Genomic DNA, 20,888 nt, shown 5'->3' on the forward strand with positions numbered 1-20,888 from the left:
GTATATTTAGTGCGGTAAATATGCCTGGCTATGAACAGCGAGACTTGTTTCCTGCTTTGAAGAATTTGCAATCTAAGATAGACAAGACAAAGACAAGCTGCAGGACATCAGCTTAGGTAAGAAAGGATGTGAAAAGCTTGAGGAGAGATAATTAGCAGCCTGCATATGAGAGTATCCTAACATGATCAAATACAGTTTCTGTAACTGGAAAATTCCTTACTGAAAAGCTTGAGAATAAAGGTGGGTAAAGCAAATAAACGAATAAATAAATCTTGTTCTAACAACTGATATTGTGAGGGGTTCACGAGGTGTGTCTCTTACAATTTGTTTCCTTATTTAAGGCATTTTGGCTATGCAGGCCAGATCCATATCTGGTTCAGTCTTCATTTAAATAAATATTGATAACAAATCATGTTAGATGTCTATAGTGTTAGATAAATATAGGTGCAAAGCCAGCAATTCTGATCATGTTCTGTTTGGCAAGCAGTGTGGTAGGAGAGCTAAAAATAATTTCAACCAATGATTCCAGATAGTACATGAGTAGAGGCATCTAAAAAGCACAGGACACAAATTTTCATGGCCCTCTAGCAGCTATGGTGGCTCATTTACCATAACTCTGAAAGTATATACTCGATTTTGACCATACCAAGCCTCCTAGAGCCCTTATCTTTTTTCATTTAATGGCCACTAGATCTGCCCAATTTTGATAGTGTTTTTGTATGTGTGCTACATTAGTATGTTAATTTCCTTGGGGTGTCATTCTCATGAAGAACCCCTCTTTTTGATACATACTGATAAACCAATTTCAAGATTACCATGAATGCCTGCTAACAAACTCACATTCCAGGGAAAAGTCATGTGTCAGTGAAGACTTTGCATCCTTTTGACCTGCTTGGATGATCATAGAGCTAATAATTATAGAATTGTAGAGTTGGAAGGGACCCTGAGGGTCATCTAGGCCCAACACCTGGATTTGCAGGAATCTCTTGCCCAGTGTGAGGCCTGAACCCACAACTCTGTGATTAAGAGTCTCATGCTCTACCAGTTGAGCTATCTCCTTAATCTCATATTATTAAGCATGTTGCCCCTTTGTGTGAGCTGCAATTAAACCAGAAGGACTCTACTGTAGTTTCATACTGGGAAGGTGTAGCTAATTAGAGACTTTGTAGTTTGACAGAAGGGTCCTTGTGAAGGGGATTGTGCATATTTTGGCTTAATATATGGTCATTGTTGAGCATAGTAGTTCTCTTCAGATGCAGTATGCCTGGTTAGGTGACTGAGTGATGATAAACTTGATGACCTTTTAAAGGAACTTTCTTACCTTCACTGAGAGCTATTCTTTTAATACCTAACAACTCACCTGGAAAGAACAGGTTCAAATATCACTTCCCATTGTCTGGTTCAAAATTTTCAAATGTTACTAAGCCCTGGCCCTCAGACTGACCAAAAATTCCAAATTCCTATTCATGTTTTCTCTGTTAATGCTAAATAATTATTATTCTGCTCTAAGCTGCAATGAGCTGGAGGGGGACATGCAGATCAGCCAGTCACATATCCCTGCCCTGGGCAAGTCAAAGACACAACCCCTTTTGTGGGTATCTTCCCATGCCAATTTAGAAAGTCCATTCTTGGTAATTAACCAATGTTCTGGGGCTTAAATGTTCTGAACAGGTGAAGTTAGCAAGCTCTGCTGCCCTATGTGCTTGAGTAACATTTGTCTAAACTGGACTGGGTACTGGCTGATTTTGGAAGGACCCCACCCATTGAGAGTGTGGTCATAGATTTACACCTAGGGTATAAAATAATATTTCCCAAGGTATTTGGTGAAGTTTTCCAACTTAGAGCTGAAATAGCTCCAGATCTGATGACTATGTACTGTGCTAAATTCCAGAGGAAGATTTCTAGTTATAACTCACAAGACTGTGGAAAAGGGCATGGTCAAACTGCCTCTTATGGTGCCCTCCAGATGTTTTGAACTACAACTCCCATCAACACCAGCCCAGATGGCCAAGATCGTAGAGGATGGGAGTTGTAATTGGAAACATCCAGAGAGCATCACATTGAAAGGTTGGCCTAACATTTCAAGAAATCATGGTGGTTCTGAATCTGCAGTGAGGCTTTCTTCTGATTAAACATGTTCTTGGATTATACAGTTTGAGTGAAATTACATAGCTAATACCTGGGCCAATTTGTAGTGGCTCAGTCTGTTATTGTAGATTAGTTCAATCTGAAGCAGTGACAAGATGTTCTATAGATTTGGAACCCCCATAGGAATCTCATAACCCTCTGACACCCTCTTTAGTGCCCACCAAAGTCCCCTCCCCCCAAGGTTTTTTTTGGGTTTTTTGGGTTTTTTTTTCTTTGTGCAGGTGGGCTGGTTGGGAAGTAAAGTGCAGTCCTTCAATTGACCTGCCCTTTTTCCTTTCCTCAGAGCCCCACACAGACTTTATAAGAAAGGGAGGGTGGCAAGCCAAAGACTGGTGTTTTTCTTTCCAGTCCCTTCTAAAACTTTTTGAAAAACACCCTGCATTGTAAGCATGGGGGACAGAGGTAGTAGGAAGTAAGTTCTATCTATTTGGGGAAGAGGTTTTTTTTAGCTTGTTTCTTTTGTGTGTGGTAGAGGGTTACATTTTGTTCACAGGTAGTGGTGGAGGATTTGTGTGTGTTGTCTGATTTGTATTGTGTTTTGGGGGGAATATGTGCCTTTTGTGGGGGGTTGGGGGTCTGCATGTCTCTTTCCATTTTGAAATGTTAAGATGTGTCTGTTAAGGGCACACATTTTTGTCTTGAGTCTTTTTTGGGGGGGAGGATTAGCATTAGTTTTGGGATGATTGGTGTTTTGTCTTGTATGAAGAGGTTGTACAGTGGTACCTCGGTTTAAGAACAGCCCTGTTTAGGAACTATACGGTTTAGGAACTCTGCAAAACCGGAAGTAGTGTCCCGGTTTGTGAACTTTATCTCTGTCTGAGAACAGAAGCGGAATGGTGGGAGACCTCATTAGGGAAAGCGTGCCTTGGTTTAAGAACGGTTTTGGTTTAAGAATGGACTTCTGGAACAGATTAAGTTCGTAAGCAGAGGTATCACTGTACTCTGTTTCTAGAGCAAGTTATTGGCAATCCCCCACAGCAATCATTCTGTGGTGGTACCCACAGCGGTTTCTCATATTGCCAAATGTGCCCCCAGGGCAAAAAAAGGTTGGGAACGCCTGCAGTAGATTTTGAGAGTTATTTTTGTCCTTGCATCTCTTCACTTACGTCTCACCTGAGGGAGCTGTGTATATATTTGAATGGCAGGAAGTAATTAACAAACCATGTTTGATCAAAACATACTAATAATATTTCATCAGTCTTACTAAAGACAACAACATTTGGTAAGCAGTATTCTTCTAGTGTAGCTATTATCTCTATTGAAAACTAATGTGCATATTTTAACCTGATTACGTCATCTTGCGTCAAATAACTGTACAAACAAAGTGGTAAGTTCATAGCATGGCATATGGTGAATCATTTAATTCTGGAGAAATTGTTGATGTTTGATAATGTGGAATTCTTTGCTCTCCCTCTCTCTTTATAGGATGCTCTTTAAAGAGAGTCGAAGTGTTCATAATCATCTTACATCTGCTCCGTGAGTGTAACATAAGCACATATATATACTCTTCTATTTTCATTTATTTAGCTTTTCATACTGTTGTTTGCAGACCCATGAAGTGCTTGTCTGAGGCCCGGGGATGGGAGGCTTGTTAAAATAAAGTTTGAATCCCAGTGTATTTTGTATAGTTCAAATTACTGGTGAAATACATTGTATGATAGTGTGCTTCAGTATGCCAAGAGGAAATCCCTCTGGAACTAGTCAAATGTTGTCTGTATAATTCTAGATTTTAATCTACAAGACACACATTTACCAGATTGACATCACAGAATAGAATTAACTGGATATTATTGTGATGAAATGTTGAATGTGGAAGGAGGCATTTGTGAGAAAGATAATGTTTGAAATTATTGATCTAGATCAGGCATCCCCAACCTGCAGCCCTCCAGATGTTTTGGCCTACAACTCCCATGAATTCTAGCTAACAGGACCAGTGGTCAGGGATGATGGGAATTGTAGTCCAAAACTTCTGGAGGGCCGAAGGCTGGGGGTGCCTGATCTAGATTGAGAATGGCCAATGGGTCACCTGCAGGCTGATTTGGCCCTGAATAATTTCATTTAGCTCCTGGCAGCACTATAAAAATTTAATCAGTATATGGTAAAGTATTCGCCCAGAGTTCCCTCCATGAATAAAAATGTTTAAACTTGTAAGAGGTAGATGCACCAAATGTAAAAGTTTGTGTGTGTTTTGGATTTTGTAATTACTAGGATTGTGCACGGCTCCCTGATCTGCCCTGTGGCCTCAGTCCATGGCGCCAGGGTCAGACTGAGTCACCCTGTGCCACCCTAAGGAAAACCCATTGCTTTGTAAATGGCTTTCCTGCTTGTGAAGTTCAGTGGAGGCATTGATCCTGCAGGTTGTCAGGTGGGAAGGAGAGCTGCAGCATCAGGCCTTCCTTTCCCTAGGAAGACGCAGCCACTGATCAGAGAAGTCTCTGCCTCCTTGTATGGTTTTTCTGCCCTGAGCTTGTTCCTCCTTCCTGCCTGATACCCTGTGAGTTTAAAGATCAACAAACGGATTTTGTGGAGCCACCTTCTCAGAAGCAAATTCTAGTCAAAATCCTGGGTGCATGCATATTTGCAAAATCTCTGGGTTTCAATTAAGTTGTGTTTCCACTTTTTTTTCTCTTTGAACGTCTCTGCCCATACCTAGCCAGCCTTGTGTTTATGGCCAGCAGATTTAAGGCCTTTCATAGGGCTCTGACACTTCTAATTAAAAATAGATTGCCCTCTAACTATAAATTTGTGCTCACTAGGGCAAAGAAGAAGGTGATTCTGGCACCTAAACCCAAAGCAAAGGTAAGTAATAAGTCAAATTGAAGAAATAAATAGTAATAAAAATTCAGCAAGATGTAAAGTTTCACGGATCTGAAACTTTAGCACTTAATCCACCAGTCTGGCTTTTTATTTATCACCTTTGTATTGCATGCTTTCATCAAGGATCTCAAGGCAATATACATGGAGTGCTACCTTTACACCAATCTTCCGAGATACATAATTTTTTTATAAATTGTCCAGTAGCACCTAAGAGACCAACTAAGTTTGTTCTGGGTATAAGCTTTCGTGTGCATGCACACCTGGTATCTGAAGAAGTGTGCATGCACATGAAAGCTTATATCCAGAACAAACTTAGTTGGTCTCTAAGGTGTTACTGGACAATTTTATTTATTTATTTATTTTGACTGTGTCAGACCAGCACGGCTACCTACCAGTACCTGAATCTTCTGAGATGCGTTAGACAGAAAGATAGCCCAGAGCTACCCAGATCCCTTTTTTGTCAGCAAATGAAAAAATTGCTGAGCAGTTTGGTCTTCATGAAAAGCTTGCTGCAGAGTTGATTGCTCCATGGGTAATAATTTAAGGTACGGTATATAATTCCTTTCAGAGCTTGTAGAATTTGTGTGATATCTGGAAGGTTCAATGTACTTGCACTCGAAAATATGCATCTGAGGCTCCTCTTGATAGGTTTACTGATGCATAACTGGATAATATAACAGTGTTTTCGTTGCAGCCCAGAAGCTAAGACAAAATTAGGGGGGGGAATATATTTAAGCAATATTACTTTTTGGTGACACACTATGGTTTATGCATCTTAATAGTAATTGATTCAGTTAAGAATATTGGCCTTTTTCTGCAATAAAAAAAGAGATTGCATCCTGTTGTATTGTGAGTGTTCTAGAAATTAGTGTCCTGAAGTCTTTTATTAACTATTAATTAGCATGACCTTTAAAACAGATTTGTTGTCTAGTGCTCAAAGTCATGTGATGGGAGACAGATCTATATTTTTAAGGTGGGCCTACCGCAGTGATATCAAAGATAAAGTGTTTAGCACACAGGGGATACTAACCTATCTCCCCATAACTGTTTTTTCCCTGCAACTCCTTCCACAGACACTATCCTCAGCCAGACCCCCCTTTTGATGTCCATTCCTGGCTGGTGGAAAATAGATATCAGAAAATTGATTGTGGAAATAAGAATAGTGGGGACCTTTAGTCATCACCCCAAGCCCTATATATATTTAAAATCACAGCCCCATGTCCACTTAAGATATGGAGCAGACCTGTATTGAGTCTCATGCTCTACCAACTGAGCTATCCCCATATGTCTACTATTATCACTTTTTTTCTTGAGTCTCAGTTTTATACCCTGCCATACTTTGTAATGGAAACTCAAAGTAGAGAACAATATAAAAACAGTAAAATTACAATGGAAAATGGACCACAATATATACTAGTAACATTTAAAATAAAGCCATTTAAGCCAACCTGATCAAGTAAAAAACCTGCCTGAATTAAATATATTTTTAAAATAACATAATTTATGGTTCGTGTATGCTTTCTTGTGGACTGAGTTCCAAAAGTGAGAAACATCACAGCATGTCCTAAACAAATTTATTTCTTGGACAGAAGGTAATTAGAACAGAGCATCTGCAGCAGGGCTTAGTGGGCTCATATGGGAGTAATCTCTCTTTTTAACAGATTCAGTAGTAGATTTAGGTTTTCTTTTAAAGAACTACACCCTTCAGGGCTTAAAAAAAAAAACTGATAAGCAAATATACAGTACGTACTTGTTTTTGCAATCTGGTATCAAATAAACTACAGTAATGGAACCATGCATGATTACAAACAGGCAAGACACAAGCATTCTTTGAAATTTCTTCCTTGCAGAATGATATTTTAATTTTCTTTATTTCTTCACACTAGGATTCTAGTCCAAAGAAGGAACAAAGAGTCTGTACCCCTTTTACTTCAGCTTGTGTTCCTGCTTCAAGTACCAGCACACCTGTCACTGCCCTGGCCAGTTCTAGCTGTAATCCTACTCCGGAGACCATCTGCCTAGATGATTCACTGGATGAAGATCTCTCATTCAATCCACCATCATTGGAATCCATTTCTGATGTTCTAGCCGTTATTAACAATGGAGCCAAGAGTTCTCCTGTTGTGCCCTCTGTAGAGACACCAACTTCAAGACCTCGGCCTGGGCTGAGAGAAGAGAAGTTAGCAAGTATAATGAGCAAGTTACCTCTGTCATCTTCAAAAAAGGTAGAAACTGTTCAAACACCACATTCTTCAAGTCTTATAGCTGGGCACACAGGACCAGGACCAAAGAAATCCCAGGATTTGCTTCAGACTGGTATCTCTTCAGGCCTTATTGCTGGGTCTTCAATTCAGAATCCCAAGGTTTCCTTGGAGCCCTTGCCAGCCAAGCTTCTGCAACAAGGATTACAGAGGTCAAGCCAGATTCAAGCTGCTTCCTCTTCACAGGCCCATATTTCTTCCTCCTGTAAGATCCAAGCCACAGCTTCCTCTGCTTCTCAGAGACCAAAGGATACGTCTGTCCTTGTATCCTCTTCAGAAGCCCACGGTTGTGGCTCTTCAGCATTACAAATAACAAAGGTTCACCAGCAGTCAGCTGCCCAACAAAAATATGTGTCTCCTCTACAAGCAACTATTAGTAAATCTCACACCAATCCTGTGGTGAAACTAAGTAGCAACCCTAAACTCTCTTGTTCTTCCCCAATTACCAAGACATCAGATAAACCAGGAGCATACCGCCTTCCTTTGACTAGCACCACGTCTGGTTCCCAGATGGCTCACCCACTTGTGTCTCGGACAGCATCCAGCACCTCTACCTCTAGTAACTATTTAGCCAAGACCATGGTATCACATATTTCTGCCCAGGGTTTCAAGCCTCCTTTCTCCATGGTTCCTTCCCCCAAACCTGCTGCCTCTCCTAAGCCCACAGCACCCAAGCCTTCTGTAACACCCAAACCTATTGTGTCACCTAAACTATCCTCATCAAGGTCCACTTCAACACCCAAGCCTGTATCATCTTCCAGTTCTTCCAGTTCAAGTGCACTAGTATCCCAGAGTAGTCACTCTAGCAGCAACAATTCCCTTCACAAACAGCCCAGTGGAGCAAATGTCAGCAGGCAGTCTCCTACAATTAATTTACTGTCCTCTAACCGCACCTCAGGCCTTCAACCAGCAAAGAACCCTCAGGCTCCTTCAAAATTGTCCAACTCTTCTGCCTCTGGCACTGTTGGCAAAAGCAACTTAAGTGGAGTTGGAATGAATGTACCTGTCAACAGAGGCAGCAATCTTAATTCAAGTGGAGTTAATAGGACTAGTATCTCTGGGGCAGCAGGAAGTGGAACACAGGGTGCTACTAAACAATTGTCAACTCCACACAGACCATCTTCTGCCTCAGGGTCTACAGTTATACCAGCCAGTGTGCAGGTATGTGTTGAATGTGAAAACTCATTATAGGCATAACATGTGTATTCTATTTTGGGCTATTTATCCTTCCTCATAAATGTAATTACACTAATAGTGTAATTCTCTACCTGTCTATTAAGAAGTAAGCCTCATTGAGTTCAGTGGAACTAACTCTTAACTTAGCCAGTGTGATGTAGTGTTTAAGAGCGGTAGACTCGTAATCTGGGGAACTGGGTTCGCGTCTCCGCTCCTCCACATGCAGCTGCTGGGTGACCTTGGGCTAGTCACACTTCTCTGAAGCCTCTCAGCACCACTCACCTCACAGAGTGTTTGTTGTGGGGGAGGAAGGGAAAGGAGAATGTTAGCCGCTTTGAGACTCCTTAGGGTAGTGATAAAGCAGGATATCAAATTCAAAACTCTTCTTCTCTCTTAACGTGTGTAGGATTACACCCTAAATTTATATAGACAGCTTCACACTGGTGAGGGTATGAAGCTCTAGAGTTCAAATGAGACAACTTGCACCCTAAGGGTGGAACTGCACATTGTGTAACACTGAAAACAGCAGCCTATGTTGGCTTCTACCCAGTAAAGTGTAGGATTGCTCACCCCATTTTGCGGTGTGATTATTTTGTGCATTTCTCTGCCCTGCCAGTGGCAGCAAGCGATGTGAGATAGGGGTATATATGTGATTTGTATCCCACATATCCCTTATGTGATTCACAGTATAGAATAAGTGATACATTACAATAGGAGAATTTATTATATTTGAAGTAGATGGGGGAAACCCTAATCACTCTTGGCATAAATGACACATTTGTTTAGCACAATACACAGTGGGAGCAAACTTCAGCATATTTACAGTCACATGTTGAGATTTGTTTTAAAGGCTTAACGGAAAAGGCTAATTCACATTACATGGAAAAAGCAGTTTCATTCCCCTGTTTTCTTATTTTAATCAACATCTTCTATCTTTTTGTTATAAAAAGTATGTTATTTTAAATTTGTATATTACTTTAGACTTGAACATAACCTAGATATGCAAGCCAAAGCAATTCTGGTGTTTTTCTGTGATATTTGCTGCGAGTTCTATCTTCTAATATTCATTCTAGTCTATAATTTCCTATATGGAATAGGCCTCACCATCTCATGAGTTAAACACACATGAGTTAGTCCATATTGTCAGTCTGAACAATTTTAATCAATGGTGCTTGTCTGATGTTTTATTCCTCTTATGTGGTATCCTGCCATAATTTAAGCTGCAATCATTTCTATCTCCTTAAATCTAGCATTACTTAAAGTAAAGCATTACTTATAAAAGCAACTGTTCCCAAAATTAATACAGTATTTATTTGCTCCGTTCTTGTATATAACTGCTTCAGACTCCATGTCTACTACCACTTTCTTAATGAGGGGCCTTGGGCAGAAAAAGCAGCTAATACTATGCTTGTCAGCCTTCCTTTCATCCAATGGTGGGACCTAGAGCCAGTGTAGCTATACTGTAAGCCTTCTTACCTGCAGTCCTTCATCTAAAAGCCTAACTCGGCTTTCACTGTAATATTTTCTGCTTCTACATTTCCTTCTTTTTTTTTTTTAACCATAATTTTTATTGTTTCTTCATAAATAAACATAATCAAATATTCTTACATAATCACAACTTAAATTGAAAAGTATATCCCTGATTGCATCTTTCTACATTTCCTTCTTTGTGCATCAAATCTTCCAAGAGCTTTCTGATCTTCATACATTCATACCATTCTATGTAGTCCTTTTCTGCATTTACTGTGTTACAGTAGTTTCTAGAGCATCTGTTTGTTGACACAGAGCTGGCTTGCACATAATGCTAAGCCAAAAAAGTCACAAATGTGTGAGGGTTCCTGAGGAGGAGATTGCAGCCGCTGGCTATTAACAGCAGCATACTGCAGCACTACCTTCCACTGACCCATAGTTTATTGTGCGAAGCTGGTAGCTCAACAGTTGCAGAGCCTGGCATAGCCTGGCAGATTGGGCCAACTCATCCAAACACCATCCAGTATTCTCTTGCCATAGTTTTAGCACACACTCATAGATTGCTGCATTTGATTCTTGTCTGCTCTTCCTATATCTTCAGGGTGAAACGAACATGTTAGAATGGTGATACATATAATAAATTATGATAACTGTAGAAATCCTTCTCTTCTTGTACTAGGGTTTCTTGGTTATAGCTGCTTTGTTCCCTAAACTAGTACTGCAATCCTGAGTACACTTACTGGGATAAGCCCCTTGAACTCCTTGGGACTTACTTCCAAGTAAGCATACATTAAATTGTGCTATGAAATAATTTATGCCTTCAGTAACACTGCTACAAAATCTTGAATTTTAAATGTAAGTGCAATGGATGCAATGCTGTGGGAAAGAGAAGCTGAGGGAATGGCTGAAGCATTATAAAACTTTCCCATTTAAAACTATTAATTGTGGAAACAGTAATTTACACTAACGGCAAGATAAAATGGGAACACAGCACTCACTGCTACCTGAATATTTTATAAAGTTGTACCAGAAGACACATAGGCAATGTGTAGAAAAGCATGACCCTTGTTTTACATTGTAAAACTTCAGATATTTATATAATTAACCTTATTTTCTTGGGTGTATCCCAGAAAAGCTGTAAAACAGATTTAAAAGTAACACTTGTCTCTATACAGTCAACAACAGGTGCATCATTACTGGCAAATGCTTCACCTTTGACGCTCATGACATCACCCGTGTCTGTAACCAATCAGAATGTGACATCTGCTCCATTGGCTCCTTTTGGGATGCTGGGTAGCCTTGTTCCTGTGACTGTGCCCTTTCAGTTCCCATTGGAACTACTTGGCTTTGGAACAGACACAGCTGGAGTAACAACCAACTCGGGATCTACCTCAGCGGCTTTCCACCACAGCCTAGCGCAGAGTAAGTAAGGCCTGATATTTTTCCCATCCAATTTTTTAAGCCTCCTTTCACAGAAACACTTTAATTGCAAGGAAAATGCAGGGATCTCTATAAATACTTCACAGTTTGTAGGTGAGGGTTTTATATTTTGGTTGCTGTTAATGGCTATTTTTAAACTCCCAATATTATGTATGTAAAAATGTATGTTTTTCCACATTGATTTTTGACACTGATTTTTGACTTCCTTTCTGGATGAAGTCCCCTGCCCTGTGATAATTGGAATTTGAGAATTATTTGTTTATAAAGTGGGACAAAACCCTAACATTCTTCATCCCAAAAAAATGATTAAAATGAACACCATAGCTTACAATCTAAAATAAGCTTTGCCTTTTACGGTATATCGTAAGTGCATCTTTTGTAAACAATTTCCCCCCTTCTTATTTACCAAATGTAGATTTCAGTATTAGTTTGATATTAGACTAAGTCTTAAGTTGACACATTTATCTAGCTATATTTCTTGTTCCACTACCACAGGTAAGCGTATATTAAAAACAAAAGCGGTATCAAACAGGATAGATATTTCCTTAATTAAGTTGCATACTTAGCATTTTAAACGATTTATCTGTTACATTTACTGAAAGAACTTATGTATATTGAACTGGTAACCATTACTGAAGATGTTTTGGACAAAGATGAGTAAAGCTGCTTTGTGCATTTATGCAAAGTAGATTGTTTGCATCAATTAGCTTTTAATTTTTGTGGTATTTGTTTTTTTATTATCCACGCTACTTTAGATTTACTGAAGAGTTTACCGCCTGGAGCTCAACATGCAACAACTCTGTCTCACACACCTCTGCCTGCTCACTTGCAGCAAGCTTATACAGGTAAGGGAAAAAATTCTTTTTAAAAGAAAAAGAAAGTGAAATAACACTTTTTAAAAGTGAAAGAACAATTTTCTCATCATGGCTTAAGTCTTTTGTAATTCTACAATAATGAAAACTGCTGTGGAATCAGTTTTTCCAGCATTTCCATGACGGCAGCTGGCAGAAGTACTCCAGAAAACACTAGGACCTAACAATGGCTTCTGAGAATGCTTGAGGGCCTGTTTATCTCTTACATCTCAAAGAGAATTCTCAACTTGGGATGAATTTTGGGTTTTCACATGCTTTCATTATCTGTCACTGCATATATAAAATAACAAGTGAACCGAGCTCTTTCATAAGGCATTTTTCTCAAATAAATATTTCTCAGAAAAAATGGAGTGGAATTTCACTGAAATAGGCCAATTAACCTATCTCCCACATTCTTGCTTCTGGAGTCAAGTGCTGGGATACTGGCATATCTGGCATGGCTAGGCCTCTTAGTATTAGCGTACTTGCTAAGTTTTGTTTTTACCAGTCTTGAATCCAGCTGCACTATCGGAATGTACCACATAGTGTGGCAATGAATTCCACAAAAGTGTTGCATGAAAATTGTTTTTGTTGTAAAGGCTGCCAAGTGGGAATGCAGGTTTCCATCATATAACATACATTTACATAATAAGACAATTTACCTTGTATGAATCCCACCCTTTCATCTTCAAATTCCAGATGGAGGCCAAAGTAAAGGGGACACTAAGTTACAGAGGAAAACCCAGTGATGTCCTTGATGAGCAAGGGAGTTAAAGTGGTTCTGCTTTGCTGATGGAGACTGACCAGTTGGGAAAGTGCTTACGCGGACACAGAGCTGCTGTTTCTGTCAATGTTTACATATTCTGATTCCAAGCACTGTGGTGGTGAGGAGGAGGAGGAGGAGGAGAAGAAGAAAAAGAAAAAGAAAAAGGAAAGAATACTTGATCAAAGAGAGAAGGAAAACGAGGAAAGTGTTCATGTAAAAATGGTTCATAGTTTGATATCTCCTAGTGAATTTCCAAAGCCTTTTATCCTTTCTGAATAGCTCAGAAAGGTTTGGCCAAATAGATTCAGTTGTCAAACCTACAGCAGCACAAACCTTCTTTCAGGCTGATATCTGATAGAGGATCTGTGAAAGGAAGCTAAAATAGACATCTCTATCCATCATGCAAGTGAGGCCATACATCTGTTGTCCCCAGGGAAGCCTACAGTATATGCCAGTTAGGAACATCCTGTACAGCTTTGGATAATGTGGCATATAAAGCAGAAATTGTGATTATGTAGAAAAAGCAAGGAAGAAAGTATTTTCTCCACACCAAGCTGAGGCCATTTTGTCACTATCTCTTTGAAGAGCCTAAAGATTACAGACGGGGAGGATTGTTCACCGTAGGTAATGTCATTGACCAGGGTAGAGTTTTTCCCCTCTCAAAGGGAAAAGTCGGAGGGTGTTCTGTAACCATTCTTCAATTTAACTTCATATACTCAAATATAAAATGAGAACTTACTTGGCTTCATCAGACCAGATCTTGCTTTCAGTATCTTCTGAAGAAAGTCTTTTCCTGCCCTTAATCTTGCTGTACTTCAGAGTTGCCTTATTTTTCATAATCATAATCCAGAAATCTCCAGTTTTGATCCTTTGTGAAGAAAGTCTTGTCTCTGGTTCTTCTCCCTCTTGTAATAGCTCTAAAAAGTCTCACACTGTATTGATTTTCAGCTCACAATAACTACATGTAGCTTGCTTTTGTACATAGTCTTGCTTTTCTCAGTACTGTTCAAAGCCTTCTCCAAAGAGTAGTTGAGGTGCCTTCTGCCTTGGCTTAAAATATGTACCTCCAGCATTCCTAATACCTGCATAGCTAGGAGGTATAAAACCTGACCCCCTTGTTCCACAGGGACACAACTTATATGCTGACATTCAGTTTTTGATAGCAATATGTTAGATGTTGGGGAGGCAAATCTTGTATTGCACTTCATAATTATTACAGAAGGAATATTTGGATCAAAATATAATTTTGTTAAGAAAAATCGAGAAGGCATGAGACATCGTGCTCTTCTGTAAAAAGTATCTATTTTCTCTCACTTAAATCTGATATATATCATAACTAAAATATTATTAGAACATTTCGACCAGTTCTAGCCTGAAAAAACTGAAAAATCTAAGTAATCTGAAAATGAAGGCCATTCTCCAATAAAGGTATATGCGCATGCAGGAGAACATGTATAGCTGGAGGTTTATTTGAAACTTCAACTGCAAATTGGTTAAGCTACAGTTTAAGCAGACAAGCAGCTTGTCTGTTGACAGTATGAGTGGCTGCATTAAAACTTCAGAGAAATCTTTTCTCTTCATAGTGTTCTACCCACATACCTGTATAGCTTTATTGTATAGTGGCCTAGATCACACTTGCTGCTGCCTTCTACCAGACACGTTTTTTGTTTCCAGGTACGTTCCTTCATCTTAGAAAGCCAGATATGTTATATTTACTGATTTAGATTTCACATTAATTCTATATGTAAAAATATACATATATTTAAATAATATATAATATAAACACAGTACAGTAACTGAATGTTGGGTTGAGCCCACTAATAAAGAACTTTGCACAACATCATGGAATAAAAAACTCAGTTAAATATTGAATTTTACCAAATACAAGGTAAACAAAAGATTTTTCTAAAATATTTCTTGTAGTTTGGTAGAAGAGACTACAAACTTGCCATACTTAGTTCAGAATATATTTGGCTGGTTCATTCCCCCAAACCTTAGAGTCACAAACTATTAACTGGTATATTTTCTTCTCTTACTCATTTTGCTGTCCCCTTGAGATAAAGATAAAAACTTCCTTGTTCACCACAGCATATACTCCCTGCATAAACATACAAAATCTTGCATTCTCTGAAAGCTTGTTACTATAGTGTTAGCTTTCCCTTGTAGCAATTTGAAGCCTGCATTGCAAATTAAGTATGTTTTTGAATCCTTTTTTAATGTATCTTAAAAGTTTGACTATGTTGAAAAAATAAAAATAATAAATGCAGTTATCACTTGAGTGAGGTAGAAATGTATTTTCGATGAAATACCATCAGATGTGAGGTTACATTGGCTTAACTAGAAGGAATTTAGTGAGAATTTGACATGTGATGTCTGCCTTTGCAGATCTTATTATGAATACTAAATCTGAGACAGGCAATATTCATTTCCCCCCCCCCTCTGTTTATTCTAATATGCAGTAAGAGAAAGTATGGAGGTCAAATGTTTTTCTGGCAGACTTAGTTTTTTGCTTCCAGGTGTTTATCACTGATAGAAATATTGTGCCAGACAATTCATTTATTTCACTTTTTCCCTTTTAAGCTCTTCTGTATTTATAAAGCAAAATTTTAGTCCATGGTTAAGCTACTGAAAAATGAAATTTCCCCCTTTAGAACAAAATAGCACAAATTGCCTGCCCCTTCAGTATAGCTCATGTATATTTTAATAATATATTAAATCAGTGAATGAGTTGATAGGTCAGACTACACAGTCATTCATCCCCCTGCCACACAAAAAATAGTCAAACGGGAATAAGCTGGGCATACAATGTGAACTCTCAGATTATCGAGTTTCAAAAACAGCCAGCTGTAAATATCTTAAGACATTGTGACACCAGTAAAATAATGATAGATGCCAACTCTGCTCTGTGTGCACAGTAAAGGGGGGGGGGGAGATACTGGAATGAATCAACACAGTGAGGTGCATTTTTTTAAAATAAAAAGATTTAGGGACATTAGCTAAATAGTTGGATCTAATGAATTGGCTGGAAAGAGTATAAATAGCATTCTAATGTGGTTTAATTTGATGAACTTCCTGCATAGTAAGATTCCATTTAGTTGTGTGGTGTTTTTAAAGGTCTTCGGGAATTCAAGTTGCTCTTGTCCTAACCCCTTCAGTATTCACAAGCAATAAGTCAAAGCTGTTATTCTGGGCAGCTGAGCTGAACCAGGAACTAAAATGGCAAGCTCACTCTGAGCCTCATACAAGCAATAATTTTCAAGTACAGGTTTGGAAATTGGATATTATTTAAATTATGCCTTCTGCTATGTGTGCTTAACCTTATGGAAGCACACTAGCAATTTCTAGGTTATCTGGAATTTATCCAAAATCTAGATAAATGATACAGGCATTGAACTACAAAATGCAAAAACGTCAGTTGTCTTAACAATATATTGTTCTCCTCCAACCCTAAGATAAAAGTTGATGGTTTAAATTACTCCTTTTTGTTCAGACTTTTATATCTGCTTGTCTCCTGGAAGATGGTTGGGAATGTTGTCAAAGTCCCAGGTGTGGGTGCTGTGGGTTTGACATCTGTTTTATGAAATAAGAAGTGACTTATAATTTATCCAGTAGTATAGGCTGGAAGTGGGGTAGACAAGCAAGATGACACTTCTTTCCATTTTTAGCAGTCTAATCCAACCTCTGCATAGCCTCTCCACTTGGTACAAAAGATTCTGCAATTCCGAAGCTACCATCAGTTATACGGAACCATAATCATCTGACAGATAGTCTCTTAAAGCTCCCAACTGTCTTTTGTTTGCTGCTACATTCGTGGAAAGAACTTTTAGCTATATTTATAAGTAAATTTAAATTAGTTTACAGATTGGTTTTAGAGTTGTTTGCCCACAGGAAGATTAGAATGTCTTGATTTATTGGAGTGCATTGGCAACAGATATAGTGACTGTGCTTATTTTTTTATTTTTGGAATTTATCAGGATAGTATTGCAGGGAAGAAGTAAAGCCTGCAGTCAGGCTAAGCTTTGGAAGGTTTTCACCCAGGTCGCTTCCAGTGTTGGTCATTGTAGAATTGCTTGCTTTTTCTATTTTCTAAAAACTAAACACAAAGGTAAACAACTGATCAACATTTTATGCAATTTAATTTCATGGCAACGTGTAAAAGTTTTTATATAATTTGATTCTGTCTCTGAATAGTGTTATCACTCCAACTTACTTGATTCAGGCCTTTGTCCTTTGGTTAAGTGCCTTTTCTTTGTTTCTTTGTTCCCAACTTTCCTCAAAAAGTATACTCAGAGGTCCTAAAGTGCTAGGAGGTATTTGAAAGAACCTTGAACCTGCCAATATGACTTTATGCTGTTAAAATGACTTTTCCCTTCTGTAATTAGTGTGTGTAATGTTATCACTGCTGTATCATGGCATTCATTATTAGGTGCTTGCTTTCACACATGGCAGTATTCCCGAGAGCCCTAATGTTTCATATGTTTTCTGTAGCATTAATGTTTACTTACAAAGGTGAACATAGACACAGGTGAGAGTACAGTAATTAGGTGTATTTGAGCAACTATAAGGAAGTGAGTGGTTAGTTGGAAATGGACTGAACTATTCTCACTGGAGTTTCAGGTTGCATATTAAATTTTAGTATAAAAGTGCTAGTCTGATAGTGGTATAAATATTGAATAAACTTGAACTGGTATTCCTAAAGTGTGACACAATTCTCAACAAAATATAACATTCTTAGCAAAAGAAGAAGAAGGACTGAACAAATTTCCACAAGTTATAGAAATAGTATCAAGAATTTGTACTACTTATTTCAGATTAGCAAAGTTAATTTCAGTTCCAGCAGCACAAAAAGTGCTGGCTAAAAAGGTAGAATCCTTTTCATATTGTTCTACCCCATCTGAGGAACCTGTTTTTTGGATCTCTAGGCAGCTACTGTATCTGGTGACAGTAGTGACTAAATATTCCTACTTAAAGTAACTGTTTCCCATGCACATTGAGCTTCCTTGTGTTGCTCAGATACATACTGTATCTAAAAATCTGTGTCAGAATTAGTCACATAAGAATCTTGCAATTAAGTAACAAACTTGCTAAATTAAAGAGTAGCAAACTACTTTCAAGCAAAGAATCACAACAGGATTTCACTTAATGTCAATATTTTTATGTCGCCTACTACTGTAAATTAATGAACTGTGAGAATAGTAAAAAATGCAACTTAGCAATCAGAATAAGTAAATGTGCATTTTAAAGCTTGTTATATATTTGTAAAAAAGTAATCTGGATTTTCTTTAACAGTGTATTATTTAACAAGGTTTTACTATCTCGAAAACAAATATAAGTTGCATTCTGTCCAAATAATTCTGACTCAATGGTTGGGCACTCAGTGCTGAATACTGCTATACCTGTTCAGGTGAAGGTGGCTCATTGTGACTGAGGGAGATATTATCTATATAGTGAGTTAGTTTCTTCCTAATTCCAGTGCAAATATGAGAGGAGATTGTTCTACCTCTAGTCAAAAAGGGGTTTGAACAAACTTCCATTTAACAAGGAATGTTCTAATTGGGAGGGAAGAGAGAGACTGCCATGCCCTTGTTTGTTTGAAGCCCGAGCTGTGGCCTAAAATTAAGCTTTAAGGAACTTACATCATTTAGGAAAAAATGAGCTTGCTCTGAACATAACTTCATCAAAGAACCCTGAAATGTGTCATTTTCTATGGGTGAAGGTATTAAGGAAATGTGGTGTGGAATCAGTGTGACCATGCAGAAATTGCTCTTACTCTTCTCTGAATCCACTTCTCAGGACGCTTTTGCCTTTTTACAGCTCCCACCAATTTTTTGGTGGTTGAAGTTTTAAAAGAGCTTTGAGATTAAGCTAAGGAACCATTCGACTCGCTCACTCCAGGAAATAAAAGCTCCATGTTTGACCATTTTCAGTTCTTTTCCCTAATTGAATTATCCTTTCATTTGGCACAGCAGAAAACCAGGGTTCTCTAGTTTTTATCTTACAATAAATGTTGCATTGTGGAGCAGTTTTTGTGCAGGATAAGAATGTCTTTGTTCCATATTAGAAATAATATTCTGAAGCCTTCTCCCATTCCTGTTGTAGACGGTTAAATAGTGTACGCTACATTCAATTAATTTTCACCTTATTAAGGACTGAGGGTTTTTCACTTGCTGTGCTGACATTTAGCAGCAAAGATAACAACTGGATATGCTCTTGTCTGACATAAAACATAAATTGGCAGAAACAAGCAAATTCACAGGAAGCTAAATGGTAGGCATGGCGCTCAATGTTTATTTAGAAGCAACTGGTTTTCAGCACAGGGGGGCAGGGATGGTCTTTGTTTTCATCCTTTCCCTTCTCTACAAGGCCTTAGTTTGATTCAGTAGGCAGTAAAATAAACTATGCATATAACTAGACTTATCATTCAGTAGCACATACAGTGTACATTTCCCATGCTGGTGTGATGTTTACCCAAAGAAACAAGATATAGCTTTTTGAATGGGTATACTACAGAAATATTTTTGTAACATGGAAATTAAACTAGATAAAAAGCAAAAAGACTTTCACCAGTTCAAAGCTAGTGTCATGAAGAAACTTCATGGCCTTAAGAGCGCTATTAAAATCTGTTGATGTAATGCCTTGATTGACATTATCAAATATGCAGACATAAAACACGTAACTATGGGAGAAATATCCTTCATTACCATCAGCAAACAGAACTTGATAAATCTGCAAATGAATGAATACCTCACCTGTACACAGAGAAGTGTTGGACATTTTAACTAACTCTTCCTCTAGATATACCCTCCTCTAAATGTAAGTCAAGTTAGAATCCTGATACTTTTCTGCCTCCTCTTGCACCTTTCAGTGTTGGACTTTCTGTGGTTTAAATAATTGTCTGACTAAACTCCCTGATGTTGCAACTGGTGCACTTTTGTCATTCATTCTCAGTGTTGGAGGTAGATTCTAAGGATAAGCAAGCAAAAACTCAATTATGCTTACATTACTTTAAAATAAGCTTAACCTGACCTCAAACCTGCTGAGCAGCGTTGAATTTTCAGCATTATAAACTAGCTCTCCCCCTTTCCCCCTCTTAGCACATTCAGACCTGAACATTACATTTCATCCGTTGGTATTTTCTGGGTCACAATATGTTTATTATAAGTGAGTGCCTGTGTCATTATAAATTCAGAGCATTGAGCAGAAATTATTATGGAATGAAAGAATAAAATGCATTTCCTAATAAAGGGAATCAATCAACAGTAGAGTTTTGAAGTTAAAAGGCTAGCATTTCTAACCTTTCTGCTGAATCGTGTGTGTGTGTGTGTTTTCCTCACCTATTAACATTCAGTTGGTGGAGAAGTAAGCTTTTAATACCTAGCTCAGTTGGCTATACATTTTAATAGAAGAGGTTATACAAAATGAGAAAACTTCTACATGGTTAGCTCACTACTTGACAGAATTGACACATGAGCAGTTTTTAAAAATTACTAGTTTGTATACCCCTCCTTAATGTAACAAGCTTCCTTATCAAGTAGTGGTGCTGCAATAAACCATACTTGGCAAACACATCTGAAGCAGTATCTGTGTTCTAGGTTCTACATGTAAGCTTACTTTATGAGTTAGTACTGGAGTTTTTATGTAACTGAAGGGGAAACCTTTGGCTTCATGTGGGGAGAATACTCTCCTAAAACATCTTCCATGTGATAATATACTCCATGCAACAAATATAAATGGCTTCTCTTAGAGATGGGGGCTTGAGTAGCCAAACACAGCTACTTGATAACTGGTGCCAACTGCTTTTGGTTTTGCTTTTTAGGGAGATGTGTTCTACTGACGTGGCGTAACTGATTTTATCTTTTCCTCCTCTCTCAAACCGAATCTGAACACAATATTTGAATTAACTTTTTTGTAATAATCTCAGGACCTGAAAGATTGTAGCATAGTGTGTCTTAAATGATG

The 20,888-nt window shown here is 38.3% G+C and overlaps 1 protein-coding gene across 1 annotated transcript in view; it reads left to right on the plus strand.

The window, feature by feature from the left end:
- UBN2 (ubinuclein 2) overlaps positions 1–20,495 on the plus strand; it is a 51,040-nt gene extending 30,545 nt beyond the window's left edge. Inside the window, exons 12-17 of the mRNA XM_035126928.2 lie at positions 3,574–3,624; positions 4,905–4,947; positions 6,852–8,387; positions 11,048–11,294; positions 12,068–12,157; positions 12,863–20,495. Of these exons, the coding sequence (XP_034982819.2) occupies positions 3,574–3,624; positions 4,905–4,947; positions 6,852–8,387; positions 11,048–11,294; positions 12,068–12,157; positions 12,863–12,912 (2,017 nt within the window). The 3' untranslated portion in view covers positions 12,913–20,495. The remainder of the gene's footprint in view (positions 1–3,573; positions 3,625–4,904; positions 4,948–6,851; positions 8,388–11,047; positions 11,295–12,067; positions 12,158–12,862) is intronic.
- Positions 20,496–20,888: the final 393 nt, after the last annotated feature.

The sequence above is a fragment of the Zootoca vivipara genome, chromosome 10, assembly GCF_963506605.1.
Source record: "Zootoca vivipara chromosome 10, rZooViv1.1, whole genome shotgun sequence".
Taxonomy (NCBI): domain Eukaryota; kingdom Metazoa; phylum Chordata; class Lepidosauria; order Squamata; family Lacertidae; genus Zootoca; species Zootoca vivipara.